Source organism: Hevea brasiliensis, chromosome 7, assembly GCF_030052815.1.
Source record: "Hevea brasiliensis isolate MT/VB/25A 57/8 chromosome 7, ASM3005281v1, whole genome shotgun sequence".
NCBI classification, from domain to species: domain Eukaryota; kingdom Viridiplantae; phylum Streptophyta; class Magnoliopsida; order Malpighiales; family Euphorbiaceae; genus Hevea; species Hevea brasiliensis.
Window position 1 is genome coordinate 12,271,644 of NC_079499.1, and position 21,336 is coordinate 12,292,979.

Here is a 21,336-nt window from a genome sequence, read left to right on the forward strand (position 1 = left end):
TCCATATAACAGGTAGTTCATTATCACTGCAGTTCTAATGATTTCAGTTGTCTACTAAAAGAAAAGCTTGAAAAAACTGGGAAAGCTCCTTTTGCCTTTATTTGGTAAAGTTCCTTTTTTGCAAAGTAATTAAGGAATATATGGCTTTGCAGAGAGCTGAATGCCAACATAAATTTATTTATCAAACCTCGAATTCTGCAAGTTAAAACTTAGCAAAAGTTCTAGGTCAATGTCCTTTCATTGTGAAACCAAGAACTATTTCACGGGAGTGTGGATGACTATCGTGTTAAGCTTGAGGTCAGCTTGAGATTGCCTCCACCCAAATGGCTTAAGATGATTTCACTAGGCTTCTCCTTACTTTATTTTCTCTTTATTTTGCCTTTTTTTTTTCTGATGTGGGTCATCAACCTCTTCCCTTGACTGGACTTAAATTTATAGCCTAGTTATTACTTGACTGCATGTAGTGACCCATCTAAAGTTTGATCATCTTCTTTGTGGCTTAGTTCATCTAGTTCTTTTGCTAGCCCATAAATCCAACTGATTCAATGCTTATCATGCTTTTTTCAGGTCTCCGGTCTCAAACGGAAACTTAAACTAATTTGATTTGGCTTCCCTTCGCCTTATGTTTTTTTTTTTCACTTTTTTTTTTTTATGTGGTACACTAACAATATCCATACATTTATTCCCAATATTTTGGCCTTTATGTGGCGAGCCGCCTCCTACAGACGCTGACCCTCGCGATACAGAGAGGCCAAGGTAATACTGATTCCAACTGTTATTGGCAAGGTAGTAATCAGGCCGAGTCAACACAATACTGAGCTCAAGTTCAACGCAATGTTCAAAGCTTTATTCTTTCCACTCGATGAATTCTTATTTTTTCATACCTAAACTCAACTCAACTCGACTCAATCGTATAAGCTCGCTTTTGAGTTCAAACTTATATGTTTTGTAAATATATATTTAAGATAAAATGGTAAATATTATATTTTTTATTTGAATTAAATATAAAATATATTTAAAATTATATGAAAAGTTAAATACTCAATTAAGTTCATGGGCTGCTCAAGTAAAATATTGTAATACTCGAACTTGACTCGACTCAATAAAAATCAAGTCAATTTAGAGTATTTCAAGAGTCGATCACCTTTTGGAGTGGATGGGTGTCTTAAAAAATGAAAACTTCGCTTCACTTTCTGATATTTTTGACGTTATCAGACTAGACAAAAGGAATCCATATGATGTAATTTGGGAGGATGATACATTACTTTCAGGCAAGGTACATGTTCCCATTTATTTATATTGACAAAAGATGAAACTCTCAAGTAGCACATTTTGGTTTGTTGATTTTACAGGCATTTTATCTCTCTGGGTCAGTTGATCATGTGATTGACAATCCAATGGAGAGTTGGAACCTATGCCCACCTTCACTGTATCTTTTTTACTTCTTGTGGTTTAAATCATCAGGAGCTTATGGTTGGGAAGTTGTCCACTCAAAAGAATAAAACAAGTGCTATAAAAAACTTCTGAAGATGATCAACTCACATCAGAAACCAAAACTGCAGGGCAGTAAAAAAGCCAGTGATGCCCTGACTTGCATCTTTAATTAATTCCATTGTTGCAACAATCCATAATTTACATTTAACCACCTACTACATCCTTGAAAGCAGCAGACACTCATTACTGGGTCCTTTCCCTTCCACAGATACAACTGCATAAATTAAACATTCTTAACTCCCAAAGGGGCAAAATGCCCCTTATTTGGAATGTCTTATATGTAACAATTTTGATCAGATTGTGATTATAACTGTTATTTCTCATCCATTTTCAAAGAGTTTAGTCTTCTAAATCTTTGATCGAGCTCTGCCATTACTGCCGGTTCTTGCTTTTTCCTTTGCTTTGATATGGTTTTGGTTGTCATAGAACCTACGTTATCAAATGCCACCTGCAAGATTTATATGCAGAAGTTTCAATCTACACCTGTTGATCAACAAATAATTATTTTTTTCTTTCATTGAGATTAATATGATGGAGCCTCAAGACTTATATTGCAGAAGTTTCAATTTACGGGTAAATTTCAATAACTATCCCTGAACTTATATAGTTGTAACGCTACAGTCCTTAAACTTTAAAACGTAACATAAAACCCCCTAAATTAAAATCCTCTAACTTTTAATTACTGAGTTTTTAATTGAAAACTGATGTGAACAGCTCCCGCATGGCTCTTGATCAATATTTTTCTCTCATCTCTTATTTAAATTGTAAAATTATTCTCTCTGCAACTGAAAAATCATGTTTACAGTGAGAAAAATAATTCAATTTACACATAACTTAAGAGAGAAAAGAGAAATATTGACTAAGCTCCACGCTAGAACTGTTCAGGTCAGTGTCTAACTGAAATACCGACAATTAGAGGTTAGAGAGATTTTACTGTGCAAAATTTGAAAGTTAAAGGGATTTTATGTTACATTTTTAAATTGAGGGACAATAATGTTATACTAGATAAGTTCAGGGACGATTGTCAAAATTTATCCTTCAATCTACACATTGCATACTTCTTTCTACAGCCTACGTCCAAAGGAGGTTTGCAGACTGATATCAAATGGAAGGAAAATAATCCTTTTCAGCTTTTGAAACATTTTTATGCACATAGCTTCAGGAAACGATCTGCTTAACAAATCAAATTATTTTATTGTTAATGAAGCTTTATCATCAATTAGTGATTTCATTCAATAGCATGTACTGCATCATTTTTCGTTTTAAAGCCACTCCACCAAAATAGAGGAGGAATTGTGATGAAAAGAAAGGAAAATCAAGCAGTAAGTTGCCTTACCGTCAATAAGTCATCTGGATCAAAAAGGTGATGGGTGGTTTTCTGTAATATGTTAATCACATCACCAACATGATGAGTTAGAAGCAGCTCTTCTTCCTTCATCTGCAATTGAAAATTGTTAAACTTTTTTCCTTACACTTTTCTAAATAGCAATATTCAAGGGACGTATAAGCTTGATTATGAAAATTCATGCAATATGAAGAGCTTAGTGGCAACAGCAGCAGCACCTTAAATATAGCCAAAGCTACATGAAACAGAACCTTTGCCCCCTCAAAGAAAAGAACATCCCACACTCGCAGAGTGGTCTGGAAAAATAACCCACAGAAAAGGATTGTTGGTTATCAAACAAAAGCTCAAACATATTCAGTCATTTATCCAAAAGACACAGATTGGATGGGATAGGAGGGCGGGATCAGTGCTTCTCTAACCTCTGAAGGCAAGCTCTTTGAGAAAAGGCACAAGAACCACTCAGTGGCAACAAGGGACACATCAAACTCCAGTTCTTCCAAATGAGCAGCTATCCTGCATTTTTCCTTTCCAATTTTAAACAAATAACAACTACTTTATGAAAAGCAAAAGTCAATGAAAAAAAAAATACCTTGGGCACTCTTTAACAAGCAAATCCTTGAAAACCCTTTGCTCAACATGGCATCCTGACAAGTTATTTGTGTAGCAGTCATTAACTAAGACATTTTCCAGGAGGACAGCAAGCATCCAAAAAGCATCTTCCTCTGTTTTCATCACAAGTAACAACAGTGCTGCAACATAATTTAAACCCTGTACATAGGATCATTACAGTACACAATATAAAAGTAGAATTTGTTATTTATTACGAATAAAATAGCAACATGCTAAGAAAGTAAGTCATGACCTACTAAATGATGTTGATAGCTAGTTGACAAATACTGCAGGAGTTAGTAGAAAGTAGGAACCATTTTTCCCCTCAATTCCAATTATGCAAAAGAGGACGTACACATGGGAAACAAAATCTTAGTAGGTGATGGTGATACAGCCCATAAAACAAATTGGCTCATCTACTTTTATAATCCCTCTAAATTTTCAAAATTTTAAAAATGTGGTACATGCTCCTTAATTAGCCAGAAATTGAAACAATGATTCTGATCAGGATATGCATATATAGCCATTCTGAGCTGATAAATACACTGGAACCAATTCTACAACGGCAATAAAATTGTCCATGCTTTACAAATCAGCCACGGATTTAGGCAGCTTCATATTGAGATGGCTAAGGAAGCATAGTGATATAAATGTAACAATATGAATATGTCAGAATATCATAATAACTATGATATGATTAGGAGTAAAGAATAAGATCAAATGCATTTGAAAATGATGAGTAAATTTTACTTATGAGAATTTGTATGCTGCAATCTAAAGGCATTAGTAGCATGCATTACTAAAGTATTTGAAAACGATGTCTTTTGTGATGAAAACTATGATACATGACATGAAATTTGAATAAAAATTAGAACTTCAAATATGCAATGTATATCAAGATCCATCTTGATCTGTTGCCAAAGCCATGTGAAAGAATTGGCAGCAAGATCATGCTATTATCTGTTGTATGCTCTTAGGTCTTAGCATTTGATACATTCACACCCTTCATTACCACACTATTTTAATTCCATAAATACTCACCTGGCAATAGCCAACATCAGAATCACGGAAAGAATATGCAACAAGAACACGTCGTAGTGTAGCATGACCCTCCGGTGTGTCCAACCACGGGTGACCAGGAAAGGTTCGTGGCAGATCCTACAAGCATAAATAAAGATAGAATCAAACAAAACCAAAGCAATCTGATGACAACATAAACAAAACCTGGAAGGGGAAATAGTAGGAAAAAAAATATATATATATATATATATATATATATATAATGCTTTTACTTAGAAAACCAGATAACATAAAGGCATCAAAACATACAAAGCAACAATTAAATAACCAATGTAATATGTTTCATCTTTTATAGTTATAGCAACATTAGATATATTAACAAACACGCTGTATAAGAAAATTTTGACATCTTTCCTTGGGCTGTTCATTGGCTGGTTTGGAGGGGGAAAAACAAAAGGGTCTTCAAGGGACGGGAAAAGAGCCTCTCTGTTCTAGGACTTTAGGCTAGCATTGTTTATTTTTTCATGTAGCAGTCACACTTTTGATCATGTTTTTGTCGTCTTGGATTTTGCTGATTTCCTTTCTTGTAAACACTCTTCTCTTTCTTTGTACTTCAGTTCTACTCCCTTAGTGAAATGGTTCCTCCTTTCCCCAAATCAATTGAGTTCAGATTTCAGAACGAGTAATGCCTTGGATTAGAGAAAGAGACATCAAAAAAATAAATACAGCAACCAATATCATTGCTTCATGTTTAAGCAGGAAAATGAGATCTGCTGCAATGATATACATTTAGAAAAATGAAATGAAAAAGATGCTAAATATACATTTTTGATAAGCAGATTCACAGCAGGTAAATAGCCAGTGAATCCTCTGCGATTTTTCTTCCTATCATAAGCATTCAGCATCATCATCATGAGCAATTTTTTAGCTTAATTAACTTGCTTCTAAATCTAATTACAAAGAGAAAGCGAGATAAACTCTCAGTATAATCTCTACTATAAATATGTACTTACGTAAATGAGGAGCATTTCATTTAATTTCATCTAGAATGAATCTAAACTGATACTAATCTAAAGAAGAGCAAATCGCCATCATTCTAAAAGAAATTTAACCCCCCATGAAGTTCTTGCAACTGCTAAATCGACAACCATCAAAATCAATCAGAATAAACCACCAATTTCAGATCATAACCATCATTGCAATTCAAAATCTAATGCACTTAAATACGATCAATCGAACCCGCATAACCATCAAATCTAAGCAATAAGTCATCAATCAAAACCAGGGAAGGGATAAGAAAAGAAAAGGACAAGTAAAAGAAAAAATGCACAAGGAAATGCACCAAAATTAGATCACCAGTCAAAATCTATCAATGAATGGATCCAAATTATAAACAAAATCACCATTACAACATAATGCAAAAGAACCCATATGCAGAGTGCAGACTCACATGATCAATCTGCCTTGTAGCAGGTGTAACCTTCCCTTCAACAGCCTTGGTCAAATCATTGTAATAGCTCTCAGGCACCGTAGACTTCTTCTTTGCAGCTCCAGAGAGCGAAAACCAAACCTTAGGCCTAAGCACAGGAGGTATTCCCTTCCTTATAAGCTTCTTCAAAGTGATCGCATTAGCTAAAGTAGACAATTTAAGAGAAGATTTCAACGCAATCCCTTCAACAATTGAAGTAACCTGAGGCTGCAAATACCAATTTGCACCTTTGCTAGCCTCTAATGCCCACCAAACCCTCCCTTGTTGTCTCACCTTCTCTCTAACCTCGTTCAATACATTAACATCATCCACATTGCCTTCTACAGTGAATCCATAAAGGTCTTGGAATTTGACTGTTAAATTTGCCCTTCTTGAATGAATGCTCGGCCTCAAGACTGGGATTTGAGACTGGAATTCTAAGGAAACCTCTCTCTTGGTATGTGTTTTGTACATATCTAGGTTTTTTGGTTATGGTCTCTTGTGATAGATCAAGAGAGGACGGTAAAGAGAGAAATGGAAGCAAAAAGAAAGGTTTTTTTTGTCAAATAAGAAAAGGCCACAGACTTGGAAACATGTGAAATGGTCAAGTTCTGAAGCCTAGCAGCTTGAAATTGAATTAGCCTCAAATGGGTATTTAAGTATTTGATTAGAGAAGACTCTCAAACAAAAATTATCACAAAAAAAGAGAAAAATAATACATTTGAAAATGGCGATGAAAGACCCTTTTATGCCACTCTTAAAAGCTTAGAAATCTAAATAAGAAGCAACTACAAAATAGAAGGAAATATTAATAATACCGATAAAGCTTTTACCTTTTCAAGCAGGCTCATGAAAAAAGAAATGGAATATTGAGACAACGAGAGAGACCCAGAAAAGGAAAAAAAGTTTATTTGAACGGGCAAAAAACAAAATGAAGAGCAAAACCCATAAAAAAAACAGATACCTTGCTGGTAATGCATATACAGAGAGAGAGAGAGAGAATTAATGATTGAATTTGGGTTCTTCGTGAAGCTAGAAGAACAGAAGATCCTTCAACAAATGGATGATAAGGAAAAAAAGCCCGACTTTTGGGGAGCTTAAAACTTGAAAAAATGGAGGAGCCGACGGAAATATAGGCTGTCTGAGGTGGACTTCTCGGGCGGAGGACAAATGAAGTGACAAACTTTCAACTCTTTTAAGAGCTTGTTTGGATTGGAGGAAAAGAGGGGGGAAGGAAAAAATATTATGAAGAATAATTATGATGTGATATTTTATTTTATTTAAAAAATAGAAAAAAAAGTATGATTGAAAAGAAAATATTTAATTTTTTTTTATTTAGAGAGAAAAGAAATAATGTGAAGTAAAGTCATTTTTTTTAATTTATAAAATTATATAATAATTATTTTATTTTTATATTTGTTTATATTTTTTAGTTATTTATATATTTTTTTAATATTTTTAACATCAATAATAAAATAATAGAGTAATATTTTATGAATTTATTTTTATAATTATATATTTAATATAGTATTTATTAAATTAAAATTTTTATTCACATAAAAAATAATTTATAAAATAAAAATAAAATAATAATTTTAATTATTTTACTTTTTCTCTTTTACAAGAGAAAATAAATTTATTTTCTTTCCTTTTTAAATATAAAAAAAAATAAAAGATAAAAAATAAAAAAAAATTTCCTCCCTTTATTTTTCTTTTCCTCTTATAATTTATCCAAACATAGCACAAGGGACTAAACTGAAAAAGTTTTTCTCTTGGGCACTAATATATTTAAGAATAAAAAATAATTTGTATTCAGACTTTAAGAGAGAGGCTGGCAATGCTCAGGACAGAGAGAATTTGCTATTTTAACATTTCATTTTAGGGGATATTATTCCTAAATTGCCCTTCAAGGTTGGCCATTGTTATACTTGATGTTGCCTTTGCCAGATAATAACCCTTGGTTATGATCCTTTTAGAAATAATTCCCTCTTTAATATTTTATAAACCATATAGAAAAGGGAAATTCTTTCTTGTTGTAATGTTTTATTTCATAGGCAAAAATGGGTAAGCAAATTTAATCACATAGCCATAACACCAACATGAAAGCAAAACAATTTGTGAAATGTGAGATTTAATCACATAGCCATACCAAAAATAGTTATTTGAAAATGGAAGATTATCCAACTTGTTACCAACTTCTCCAACTAGCATTATGACAAATACTATATCATTCTTTGCAGTGGTAGGCATAACTCAATTATAGTTATTAGGGCTGTAAATGGATGGATTTACATAAATTTAATGTATTTAGTTAAATTGATGAAAGATATTTTGATGATATTCAAATCAAAATCAATAAATTAAATTACAAAATCATATATGTTTAATTTTTATATTAAGCGATTGAAGTTTAATTTGGATTTTTTTTACTTCTTTTAACACTTTTTAAACTTTTATAATTTAATCTTTTTCACGTATATATTATTATACATTAATTAAAAATATATATTAATTCAAAATATATAATTTAATAAAATAAATAAAATTATTCACATATTTCTTTTATATATATATATAATTTAAAATGTCAAATCAAGGATTATAACACTAAACTCAATATCTTATTATTATATTTGAGAAAAAAAAATTATATAAGAAGCAAATTGAATTGCAATAACTCATTTACACCTTTATTATTTTTTTAATTAATTAATAAGTGATAAATAATATTTGATAATGCTATGTTGTATCAAACAAAGATGTTTGAACTAGAAGAACAAGAAATAAAATTTTCTCTAACATTTTTTTTATAGCACATACAAAAATTCTCAACATGATAGAGCTTGACAATAATGCATGTGACCATAAAAAAAATATATAATTAATGTCATAATACCTAAACTCAAATTCACTTTACAAAAATAATTATTAGTATTTCATTATTAATGTTGAATGATTTTCAGACAATATTATCTCATATTACTGGATTAAATTGTGAAATTGAGCTAACAATTACTTATAGGCCGAGGTAAATTAGAAGAAAATCTCTCCCAAATAGCATAATATTTATAGGAGAAAGAGTATTTCTTGAAATCTATATAGATTATCTGGTGGTGAAGAGTTACTAACATTGAAAACACAATCTATTCTGCATGAACAAGTTAGACACGGCTATTGAAATTCCTACTTTAGTCCTTTATGATTTTCTCAATGATGGACAAAACCAAAGACATCTTCTATGATATTTTTTAAAATGGTATTCTCAATTATCTAACTAATTTCTTTTTTTAACTTTAGCACTAACTTTAATTTATTGATGGGTAATTTTTAAACATGTGTCTAATATAAGCCTAATTTCATATGTTAATGAATTATAATTATTAAATTAAATATTTATATTGAAATTTATACTACATTAATTAAAATATATATTAAGAATATATAAATTTAAATATAAATATTTAATTTAATAATTATTAAATTTATTATCATGTGATGTGAAATTATTAAAAATGCAATCAACTTTTAATCTCATTTTTTTTCTCAAATAAATCTCATTTTTCGCCCTTAATTACTACCCCTCGAAAATATTACTCTAGCAAACTCGCCCCAATTGTCAATGCGTGATTTAAGACAAAGATATTTCCTCTCAAGGGCAATTTTGTCACACTGATAAGTTTCGGACGCGTTTTAGTTGAAAACTCTCTTGGACCCACTAAATTTGGGTAAATTAATATATAATTATAAAATATTTAAATTTTAATTTATAATATAAAATCTGTTATTTGAATCACAAATTTTTTTATAATATTTAATAATTAATTTATAAATTATTTTTTTGAAGTAACATTTATTATATTAAAATTTATATTTTTTTTATTAATTTAATATTTATAAAAAACAATTATATTTTCTATTTATTAATTTTTTAACAATTTAAATTATATAAATTAATAAATAACTCAAAATTTATTTATTCAAAATTATAAAAATATAATTTTTAATTTAATAAATATCATGTAAGTATAAATAAATTATAAATTAATAATTTTAAAATTATAAAAATATTTTATATTGTTAAAATTAAAAATTAAAATATTTTATATTATAAATTAAATTTTAAATACTTTAAAATTATATAACTCTGAGTTCAATTGCCGTCTGTAATATTTACATCCAATGCTTACGTAGCGCGCGAAATTGGAACCTGTCACGTGCGAATCCTGTCAAAACCCTACGACAAAAAATACGACACCGTAGTACTTGGCGTCACTGTGTCTCCCCTTTGTTGTGGCTTTCACGAGCGTGGATATTAATTTTACACAGAAAATAGCAAAAATAATCTTTCGGAAATGATGAGGCAATACCCAGATAAAGAATGTGCTCTCTCCCATCTGATTGTTATCTCATTCAGATATTACAAATTAACCAAAAAAATAAGAGTAATTTATAATTTAATTTCTAATTTAAAATGTGAGAAAAATATTATTTAGTATCCTTATTTTATATGAGAATTAAATTAATTTTCAAGATGTTTCTATTAAAATATTCAATCTTTCTATTAAAATTTATTATTAATGAGTTTAAAATTGTAATAATTTAATTCATTATATCTATTTTTTGCAATAATTTAGTTTTATAGTTTTAATATTTATAATAATTTATTTTTTTTATTTGACTCTTTAATTATGGTTGATTATCGATGGATATTAATATAATAACTATTTTGTTAATATAAATATATCTTAAAGATTAATTTATTTAGTTTAATTGATAACATAAATCTAAATATTTATATATATTATTTATTTTTTTAAAAACTTTTAATTTTAGATAATTTAATTATTATTTTTAAAATAAAAAAAATTTAAAAATCATAATATAATTTGAGAATTCTGACTTTTTTATTTGGATAGCTAAATAATTATGACTTATATTATGATTTTCACTATTATTGTGGTATATTTTCAAATGGTAAAAATCAAAATTTTAAAATAAAATTATAAATTTTAGATAAAATTTTTTTAATTTTAAAAATTATTATTAAATTATCTAAAAATTAAAACTTTTAAATAAAATGAGTAATATATGTAAAAATTATATTTATTAAAAATAAAGAAATTAAAATATAATTTTTATTATACATCACAAATTAAATTATAAAATTAAAAAAAAAAAAAAATCAAAGCCTAAGAGAAATACAGTGAGAGAGATTACTTTAGTAGAAATCCAAGAGATTACATATGGGTCCTCCCTTGGGCCTTGGCAACGACTTTATCCTACCAAACCCCTTTTCTTGTTTAGAAAGACAGACCCATTAGCCATCTGCCAAGACATAGCTGTGTTTGTGTCTAAAGCAAACTAACCACTCTCAATTGCAATTATGTGGACTACTTAATACCTCCATATGTATTATATGATTGGTGGGATATGATCATGTCTGTAGAATCCCACGCCCATCACCCATGCTCTCAATTTCTCCATAAATCACACAATTAAATAAATCAACAAATTTAAAAATTACTTAATTTTAATTCCATCTAAATTAGTAAGTTTTAAAATAAAATTAATATTTTAACATTAAATAATGAAAATTGTCCTGAATCTATCATAAATTCTTTTCTAATCGATATTCGCTAATCAGTCCATAATTTTAAATACATTAATTCCATTACAATAAAATAAAATATGTTTGTTGAAAGCAATAAATAAAAATCTAAAAAATAATGGTAATATAATAAATATTAACTTAATTGTGAGCGAATTTTAACTTTATAATTATGAAAGTAATTATCAATACAGAGTTTTGAATTTTTCTCTATTTAATAAATAAATATAAACATATAAATTATAAATAAAAAGGAAAATGATAAATTTGACTTTTACCTGGATGAGACGTCTTTCACTCAAATCGGTAAATTTTCAACTCTCTCAACTTTAATTTGCTTGGCTTTTTTATGTGTTGTTACTATAACAAAAGGTACAAAAGTTTTAATATATTATAAATGTTAATGTTAGCTAGAGGCCACCATCTTATATAAAACATGATATAATGTATGACTTTTTAAGTTTTGGGGATATTCACAATAGGTAATCAACATTATAGCTTTTTTTTTTTTTCAAGTTTTGAGGGGCATGGCCCCTTAATCAATTTAATTTTCCACCACAGCAAATAATTTATAATTCAAAATATCTTGAACTCAGAATGACATAAATATGTAAGTTTTCTCTCGAAAATTTTTTTAAATTTTTCCTCAGACTTAGCCTAGTTTCGTCTGGTGTCGCTCCTCTATCCTTTGGGACTAGGGAATGAGAGTGGTCTCACCAGCTGGGTTTGGATCCCTTCCTACCCTAGTTTGGTTTTGTTTTTGAAGGTATGTCGTTAATCTGGATCATGTCTTTGTGAAAGTTTGTAGCAATGATCTACAAGGAGGACGCTATTCTACATGGTTTGGGTTAGTTTGCTTCTTATGTTTGTTGGTTTGGCTTCATGGGTATGGGTATCTATTACTTGTAATTGTGGAGTTGTTTATTTTACACTTGGGTCGATTTCGTTGCTTAGTGTTGATAAAAGGACATTACATATTTCCAAGAATTTAATCAAAAATCGTTTAGAGTAGAAAAAGATAATCCATATAGTCGACTCCTAATTTTTTGGGTAAAAGCTTAGTTGAGTGTTGATAAAAGGAAATTATTTTTTTTGGCTATCTGGTATCTCTAGGACTTGGTCCTACATTATGGCTAGGGAGGTCATCTTGTTGGCCATTGAAGGTTAGTGAGCTTTGTGGCAACCTCCTTCCATTGGCTTATTTGGTTGAGATTATGGACAATCTGAGCTTGGGAGGTGCTGATCTGGGATAAGCAATATTTGGTGCTCCTTAGAATGCTAGCCTTATTAGCTAATTTCAATCTAAGGTTGAATTTCTCCGACAATGGTGAGCAAAGGGGTGGTCGATGGCGTTTGCATTTTTTGTTCTTCTTTATTTGTCCTAAGGTTGTAGGATGGGCAGGGTTGTGGTTGTGGATTGGTTTGATTTGATTTAAGGGTGGCTTGGTTTAATTTATTTAGTTTTGGTTTGATTTTGAAATGTTAGGTGGGCTTGCTATAACCTTTATTTTGGGCTTCCTTTTCTCTTTTGTATTTTGATCACAGTTGTATATCTCACCCTTTTATGAGATTTTAATGCAAGTTAACATGTTAAAAAATAAATAAATAAATAATAATAATAATAATAATAATAATAATAATAATAATAATAATAATAATAATAATAATAATGACATAAATATAGGGGGTAGCAATTTTGGACACAACCTGTGAACACAACATGAAAATATAAGGTTTGGGTTAGGCTTATTCGTGTTCGTATCGAATTCGTATCGATTCATTTATGACACAATTATATTCATGTTGTATCACAGGTTAACCCGCTAACCCGATTTGACATGTTTATGACACAATTTAATATTTGTGTCATGTGTTGACTCGTGAGCCACTAACCAATTTGACTCACTATGACCCATGAACTCACTTATGTAGCGTGTTAAATGGGTTAGGTCGTGTCAAACCGTATTAAATGGGTCGTGTCGTGTTGAATACACTTAATACAATTTAATATTAATCGTGTCGTGTCGTGTAACCCGTATAATAGAAGGGTCGTGTTCGTGTTTAAATTTTTTACACAATTTGTTAATCGTGTCGTGTTCGTATCGATCTTAATTGTATTTGTATCATGTGTTGACAAAGCATGAATATGACCCACCCATAAATCCGAATTGTCACCTTTACATAAATATGTTAGAAGGGTCGTGTTCGTGTTTAAATTTTTTACACAATTTGTTAATCGTGTCGTGTTCGTATCGATCTTAATTGTATTTGTATCATGTGTTGACAAAGCATAAATATGACCCACCCATAAATCCGAATTGTCACCTTTACATAAATATGTTAGAATCGACGCTTTTACCACTTCTCCACTAAGAATATGAGTTCAAGTATGCCAATATTCAAGCATACCCACTTACCATATCTTGTACCTTTATTAGATTCAATGCAAGTTAGCATGTTAAAAAAAGAACGATACAAATATGCTTGAACCGACCCGTTTATCACTTCACTAGGATATGAGTTTAAGTATATCAATATTTAAAAATATTAATTGAGTTTGTCTTAGTCATTACCATTCCTAACTGTTGGAGGGTCTCTCTCTCCGATTAGAGACCATATTTTTGTTGCTTAACTTAGCAATCAGTTGTAAATTATTTAGACTATAGTCGTGTATTTTGTTGGGTTAGTTTTTGCAAGTAAAAATCGTGAAAGTAGCGTGAATTTATCATTGTGAATGAATTCTGACTTAGCGTTGCAGGGACGTGAGATTGAATCGCAATTAACATCACTACGTGTACACGACAGCCATCTATTGCAAGGAAAACAATGATTCGCATTTATAATTTAGAGGCTGCGTGAGCCCACGACCCCACCACGCATCTGCACGTCCTTTTTTTTTAATATCTGCGTATAATTAAAAAAAAAAAAAGAGATCCTATCATGTAGCCATAAATAGACCTTATTTCTAGATATTTTGAAAATTAGTGAATAATGACAACAACACAGTGCTTTGCTTTTCCCAGTCAAACAATTCAAAGTTTGTTCAGCTGCTTTTAATCAAAGTTTCTTGGTCTAATGATCCTTAATGTTTTCCTTAAAAATCCCTAATAAAATGATTTATTTAAGAAAAATATCACGCATGATTACTTAACTTTATAATTATTTTTATAAAATTTATTAAATTTTCAATTTTTATAAAATTTATAAAATTTTAATTTAATTTATATAAAAATTTTCAAGTTAACTTATTGAATTGTTAATTATTTTATAAATAAAATTACTTAAATAATGATTTTTTATAGAAAAGAAATGAAAAAAAAGAAAGAGATTTGATAACGAGAGAGATAGTTAAATGTATTTTATATATTTTATTTTTTTATAAGAAATTAATAAAATAAAATAATTTTTTTATAAAATAATTGATAAGTCAATAAATTAAATTGAAAATCTTAAATTTCTGATTATAGTGACTTTTATGAAATTAAATTGAAATTCAATAAATTTTATAAAAAAATTTTAAATTTAATAACTTTTATGAAAATACTCATAAATGAGTGACTATGCATGATAATTATCCATGTAATTAATTTTATTTGGTTTAAATTTTTTAGTTATTAATTTGTAAATGTGCATCTTCTACCAATAAAGTTTGGTAATGCTATCTGTTTCTACATTGATGTATAGCGACTTAAACTCATCTATAGACATCATGTGCAACAAATTCTATGAAAAACAATTTGAATATAAAAGATTTAGAAATGTTATTTTACTATCCAAATCAAATAAAAGACCAATAACTACCAAAAAGATTTATATTTTTTTGTTAATATCATCTTCAAGCAGAAAAATTCATAATAATCTATGCTAATATCATTATTCAAAAGAATTTAGACAATTCTTGTTTTTATTTATTAAAAGATCAGTTGTGCTACCGGACTCTGTTGATAAACATCAACATCCATACTTGAAGATTCAAAGCCTCTAACCAAAAGAAATTAACTATCCACATTATATTTTGAACTGCCAAATAACTCATTAAAATATTGTAAAAAAAATTGCTAAGGAGAGAAAACTTCATATCTATTCCTAAGGAATATAAATTTAAGGAGATAATTTATTCCAAACGGACACAAATATAAGAGTTTATTATAAAAATAAAAAGTAATAAAAAAATTGATCTAAATTTATCTTTAACAAACATAAAATAAAAAATTTATTATATCTTTTATTAATATCATCTTTAAGGTAAAAAAAATTCAATATAATTTATGTTAATATTATTATTCAAAAGAATTTAGATAATTCTTGTTTTGTTTGTTAAAAGATCAACAAACTCTTTTAGTTTTGAAGATAAATTTTATGTTTAATCTATAGAAGTGGATTTTCTATCCCTCCTATGATTATTTGCAACGCTATTACTAATAAATTTATGTTGATTAAAAAAATAATAAGTTAACCTACTTTATTATAGAAATAAAATAATTAAAGAATTAACACGCCTACCAAAATTTTATTCAAATGAATTATAAATTTTAAAAATTAATATTTATAGTTATAGGAAAATTAAATGACCATTAACTATGTAACCCATGGTGGCTGGTAGCTAGGCAAAACCTTTGCAGTAGAATTGATCATGGCAAGTGATAAAAATAATGTCTTCGATTGTGTTTAGTAGGTTCACTAGAGTCCGTATATAGGACTGATAAAATTTATAATTATATCACCATTTAGTAGGTCCAAATACACATTTAATCAACCAACTCATGCCGTTTCTTATATGGTACAATTGTTACAATTATAATGAATGGTGAAACTTATATAAGTTTTATTATAATTAATTTATAGTTAAAGTAAAATTATTGTGTAAAATGAATAATCGATAAAAATAAAAATTATTTAATTAAAGAAAATTTTAAATATATATATATATATATATATATATATATATATATATATATATATATATATATATATATATATATATAACACCCTTAATTTTTAAATTTATTATTTTTGGGTAAATATTGATGTTTTAATTTTATTTAAATTTTAGGAAATTATTTGAAATTTTTTAGATTTTAGAAATCGGGTTTGATTTCCCGAAAATATAAAACTTTGATGATTTTTTTAAAATTAATTTAAAGACTACGTCGTAAAACTAAAAATATATTTGGAGTCTACGAATTTTTTCGAGTTTTCTAGAATTTTTTCAGAATTTTTTGGTCTCATTTTTTGTCTCAAGGCAGAGTAAAAATTTAATTTCGGGTACTCTGAATTGAATCAACTGAATCGAACTGGACCGGATCGGACCGACCGAATTGGACCAGCTCCTTCTTCTTCTTTTTTTTCCTTCCCGCAAGCGTTTTCCTCTCTTCCCCTCTCTCCCGTTTTCTCTCTCCTCTCACCTCCCCTCGCCAGCCAGCCGCCACCCCAGCCTCCCCACCTTGCCGGCGCACTGCCCCAGCGCCTCCCCACCGCCGGCCGGCCTTCCAAGCAGCCGGAAAACGACGCCTGAAGCTCCCTTTTGTGCGCGCTCGCTGTTTTGACTTCCCAATCGAAATCCGGCTGATCCGGCCACCGATTGGGCCGGGTCTTATATCAAACACCATCTACACCTCGAGAGCTTTCTATAGACACCAAGAACACCAAAATCCATCGAGTGGTTTGTCCAATTTTTGTCCCGGAAGTTTTAGCCCATTTTGACTTTTGGACTAGATTTCTCGCAAACCATGAACCTCACGAGAAAACCGAGAGTACCAGAGCGCTCCACTCGTCGAGAGCTTCGCGCAGTATAAATTTCAAAATTTTTCGACACCATTTTTCGGTGGGTCCCATGAAACTTCGTAGTGTTTTTCAGAGCATTAAATGAGCTTAGAAAACTCCATAAAAATTTTATACTAACCCTCGTGTTGTGGGCTTTGTGTAGGTACCTTCAATTCGCGAAAATTCGACAGTTATCCAGGTCTATGAATTTCCGGCCAGATAGACAGGCTATCGAAAAAGTCTCAAAATTAGGTCGAGATTTTAGCTACCCCACCATTGTCAGACGTCCCGAGCGCATTCCCTAGATCGGAATCGGCATAGGTAATTACACCTGAACCTTACTTTTTCGTAATTTTCTAGTACTTGAATGGAATTAAAAATCCATAAAATATTCTTGGTAGCTCAGAAAATTATGATTCTTTTTGCATTAGCTTAGTAATGTTGCTAAGGACCCCAAGGCAAAGTTTTAGAATTTTTAGAGCTTATTTGGGTAGTTTTTGCAAAAATGGTCAATTATAAGGACTAAACTGTAATTTTACATATTGTGATTGATGACTGTTTGGATGGGCCCAGGAGGGGCTGTGTGATGTGATTGAGTTGTGAATATATGGCTTATGGATATAGAAGTGTGTTTTAAGCCTTTTGCAGGTTGGGTAGGTCTTAGGTATAGGGGAGACTCTGCTGGATTTTCGGCACAACTTAGGACGTATTTGGTCTTTTCTTGATTTGTATTGAGTCAATTGTATTAAATAATTGTAATAAAAATTATCAGGTGAGTCGGGACAGCCTTTCTCCTCTGCCCAGCCGCCACAGTGACTTTAGTTGAGTCTGTGAGTAAAATATTAATTTTAATTGTAATTTCGATATTATTATATGTTCAAGCATGTCCATGCATCACTTATAAATATGTATTTATGTAGTTAAACACCAGGCACGTTTTGTGTTGCATTCATAATTGTTAAAGTGCCATGGATGTAGTTGTGGTAATTTGGAGTAGTGTGCGTGAGTTGGCGTGCGTGTGGTGTGGTGTTAGCTATGGACAGGACGGGTAGACACGGCTTGAGTTCTTCGCTGAGACCCCGATTTGGTTTATTAAGTGAAAGTCCGAGTTTGAGTTCTTCGCTGGCACAGTTTGGATTAAGAATGCTGTATAGGGGATCAGCTCCCATATATATATTGTTTGATATTATCGGGTGTGTGAGTGCTCTAAATTACCTTTTTGCTGTTATGATGTGAAAATATTGCTGATATTGCATTTCACTCTACAGGGTTTATTAGTTTTAGATAGTTATAGAGATTATGGTTAAAATTGATATTTTACTCTCTGAGTTGAACGCTCACTCCTATTCATTATTTTTCCAAGCTACAGGAGGATATTTGTTGTGGTTAACCTGCTTTTCTTTTTCGCAGGTCATCTATTAATGTTTGTTTAATTCTGTTAACTCCTAGAACTTCCGTATGTGTTAGAAATATTCATTTGATTTGGGTCTGTAATATAATTACCATGTTAGACCTGTAAACTTATTATTATATGCATGTTTGTTGAACTGGATGAGGGAGCTGAGCTCCCATTTATTTTTATGTTGTTATGAATATGTGGAGGGTGAGCTGAGCTCTCCAATTAATTATATATTATGTTTACAGGTCAGGTGAGTCAAAAACTCCCCGTTGAAAGGTCCATTTTATGGCCGGACTCTGTTCGGTTGAATTCTTGAAATGGGGCCCAAATGGGCCTTAGAGTTGGGTTAAAGAATAGTTAGGCTTACTACTGGCCTCGGGGACTTTAGGCTAACCCAGGTCCTAGTGCCGGTCCGGCCCATAGGTTGGGTCGTGATAATATAATTTAATACTGACTCCTATTAAAGGATAAGAAAATAACTTTTTAGCTTATTGTAATAAAATTAATATGGGTGTAATTAATAAGTTGGACATAATATGAGAACTAATTTAATAATTATTAGGTTGAATATTTATATTGAAATTTATATAAAATTAATTAAAGTGTATATAATAAATATATAAATCTAAATATAAATATTTAATCGAAGGGTAATTGAACAAATAAATAAAACATTTTTATCATTTTGCAATTTTATTTTAAGGTTTTAATTTTAATTTTTATATCCCAATATTTAAATTGGGTGTAATTATATTCAAACTTTGAAATTAAATTTGCAATTGGATATAAAAGATCAAACATTTACAGTAATATGCAATTATAACCAAACCTTCTAATTTTGAATTAAATTAATTTAAATTTTGAGATTTGGTGTAATTATAGCCAAAGTCTAAAATTAATCTTTTCTATTAAACTTATAATTATGATAATCAAATGTCTTAAACTTGCAAGTATGGTAATCAAACCCTTTGAAAAGATTTTTTACTAAAGTAATTAGCTGATTGATTTTATATATATATATATATATATATATATATATATAATTTAAAGTTTAAAGAGTTTAATTACTATAATTGTAAGTTTAGTAGACAAATTTAAATTTCTCTCAATTAATTTTGGGTTTTAACTATAATCGTCAAAGTTTAGATTTGGGATCCAAAATTGAAACATTCAGCTATAATTGTAAATTATTGTAAATATTTATTTTTTATGTCCAATTATAAACTTATTTTAAAATTTACACATAATTACACATAATGGCAAACATTAGAATACCAAAATTAAAATAAAAACTTTAGAATAAAATTATAAAATAATAAAAAAGTTAATCTCTTAAATTTAATTAATCTTAATTTAATAATTATTAAAATCATTTTCATATCAAAACTCTAGCTTTTAATAGCTGTAACCAATAAACATACCACTAACTATTTTGAACTAAAAAAGATTTTCATTAATTGATGGTTGAGATATTCATTGGCACGACTCTGAAATTTTAAGCAGGAATCCAATTGGACTATTAATAAAAATTAGGCTGTGGACTTCAAGAGAAAGCAGACATATTTCTTTCTTCTCTACTGAATGGCCAAGCCCACCCATAACCTACAAGGCCCCTTAGGCCCGTTTTCCATAAAATTTTATATTCTTAAAAATACATTAAAAAAATTATTTTAAATATATTGAAAAAAGAGTTTGAAAAATATTTTTCAAAAATATTAAATTTGACTTTTAATACTATATAATTAATATGTTTTAAAAAATAATTTTCTTTTTTAACAGCCATTCTAAAATAATATATAATAAAACTTTAGTCCCACACCCTAATGTGTCGTCAATAATAATTCTTTTTTTTTTTTAATTTGTGTTTGGGAAAATAAAAAAAGCCCTATACACCCTAATGTAAAAGCTATGATTCTAATATGAAATTTCTCTTTTATTATATTAAAAATATTAAATTTATACAATTTTTTTAAGATAATTTATAAACTTTACAGTGCATCCCTCACCTAAACATTTTTTCCAACTAAAAGAAAGATAATTTCTATAATAATAATATGCAATGCACGAAGATTTTATTAATTTTGCATAAAAATCAGTAGTGGGAAATTTCTATTTTGACTCAAAATGATTCATAAAACTGCTAAAATTCAAAGTAATTTAAACTTGAGTGACTTGTAAAATCAAATATTCAATTGAGATTCAACTTGAACCTCTTCGAGGATATTTATCTTAACTTAAAAATTAATTAAATTAATTTATAAATTTTAAAAATAAGTTGATCAATTTATTTATAGGGTATAAATGTACTAAACTACTCGCAAGCTACTGGATACTCGGTTTGACTCGTTTTCGAAATGAGTTAAGCTTGAGCTAGAATTTTAGGCTCGTTTAATAAACAAGCTGAACTCGAACTCAGCAGTATATAGCTGAACTCGAACTCAGTAGTATATAGCTTGAGCTCTAGTTCAAGCTCTGCTCACTTACAAACTCACGATTTGACTCATTAAACAAATTCGCGAATTAATTTATGAATAAGTTCGTAAATAGATCATTTAAAAGCTCGTGAATTGTTTAAAAACATTTATATTAATAATTATATTTTATAATATTGTAAATATATTTATTTTATT

The 21,336-nt window shown here is 29.4% G+C and overlaps 1 protein-coding gene across 1 annotated transcript; it reads right to left on the reverse strand.

The window, feature by feature from the left end:
• Nucleotides 1-1,546: 1,546 nt before the first annotated feature.
• Nucleotides 1,547-7,128, reverse strand: LOC110660669 (uncharacterized). The gene is made up of 7 exons (XM_021819045.2): nt 5,919-7,128; nt 4,490-4,606; nt 3,429-3,607; nt 3,259-3,352; nt 3,058-3,135; nt 2,831-2,932; nt 1,547-1,942 (listed from the first exon to the last, which is right to left on the reverse strand). The coding sequence occupies exons 1-7, from the start codon at nt 6,408-6,410 to the stop codon at nt 1,808-1,810; spliced, it is 1,197 nt and encodes a 398-aa protein (XP_021674737.1). The 5' UTR covers nt 6,411-7,128; the 3' UTR covers nt 1,547-1,807.
• Between the last annotated feature and the right edge of the window lie 14,208 nt (nt 7,129-21,336).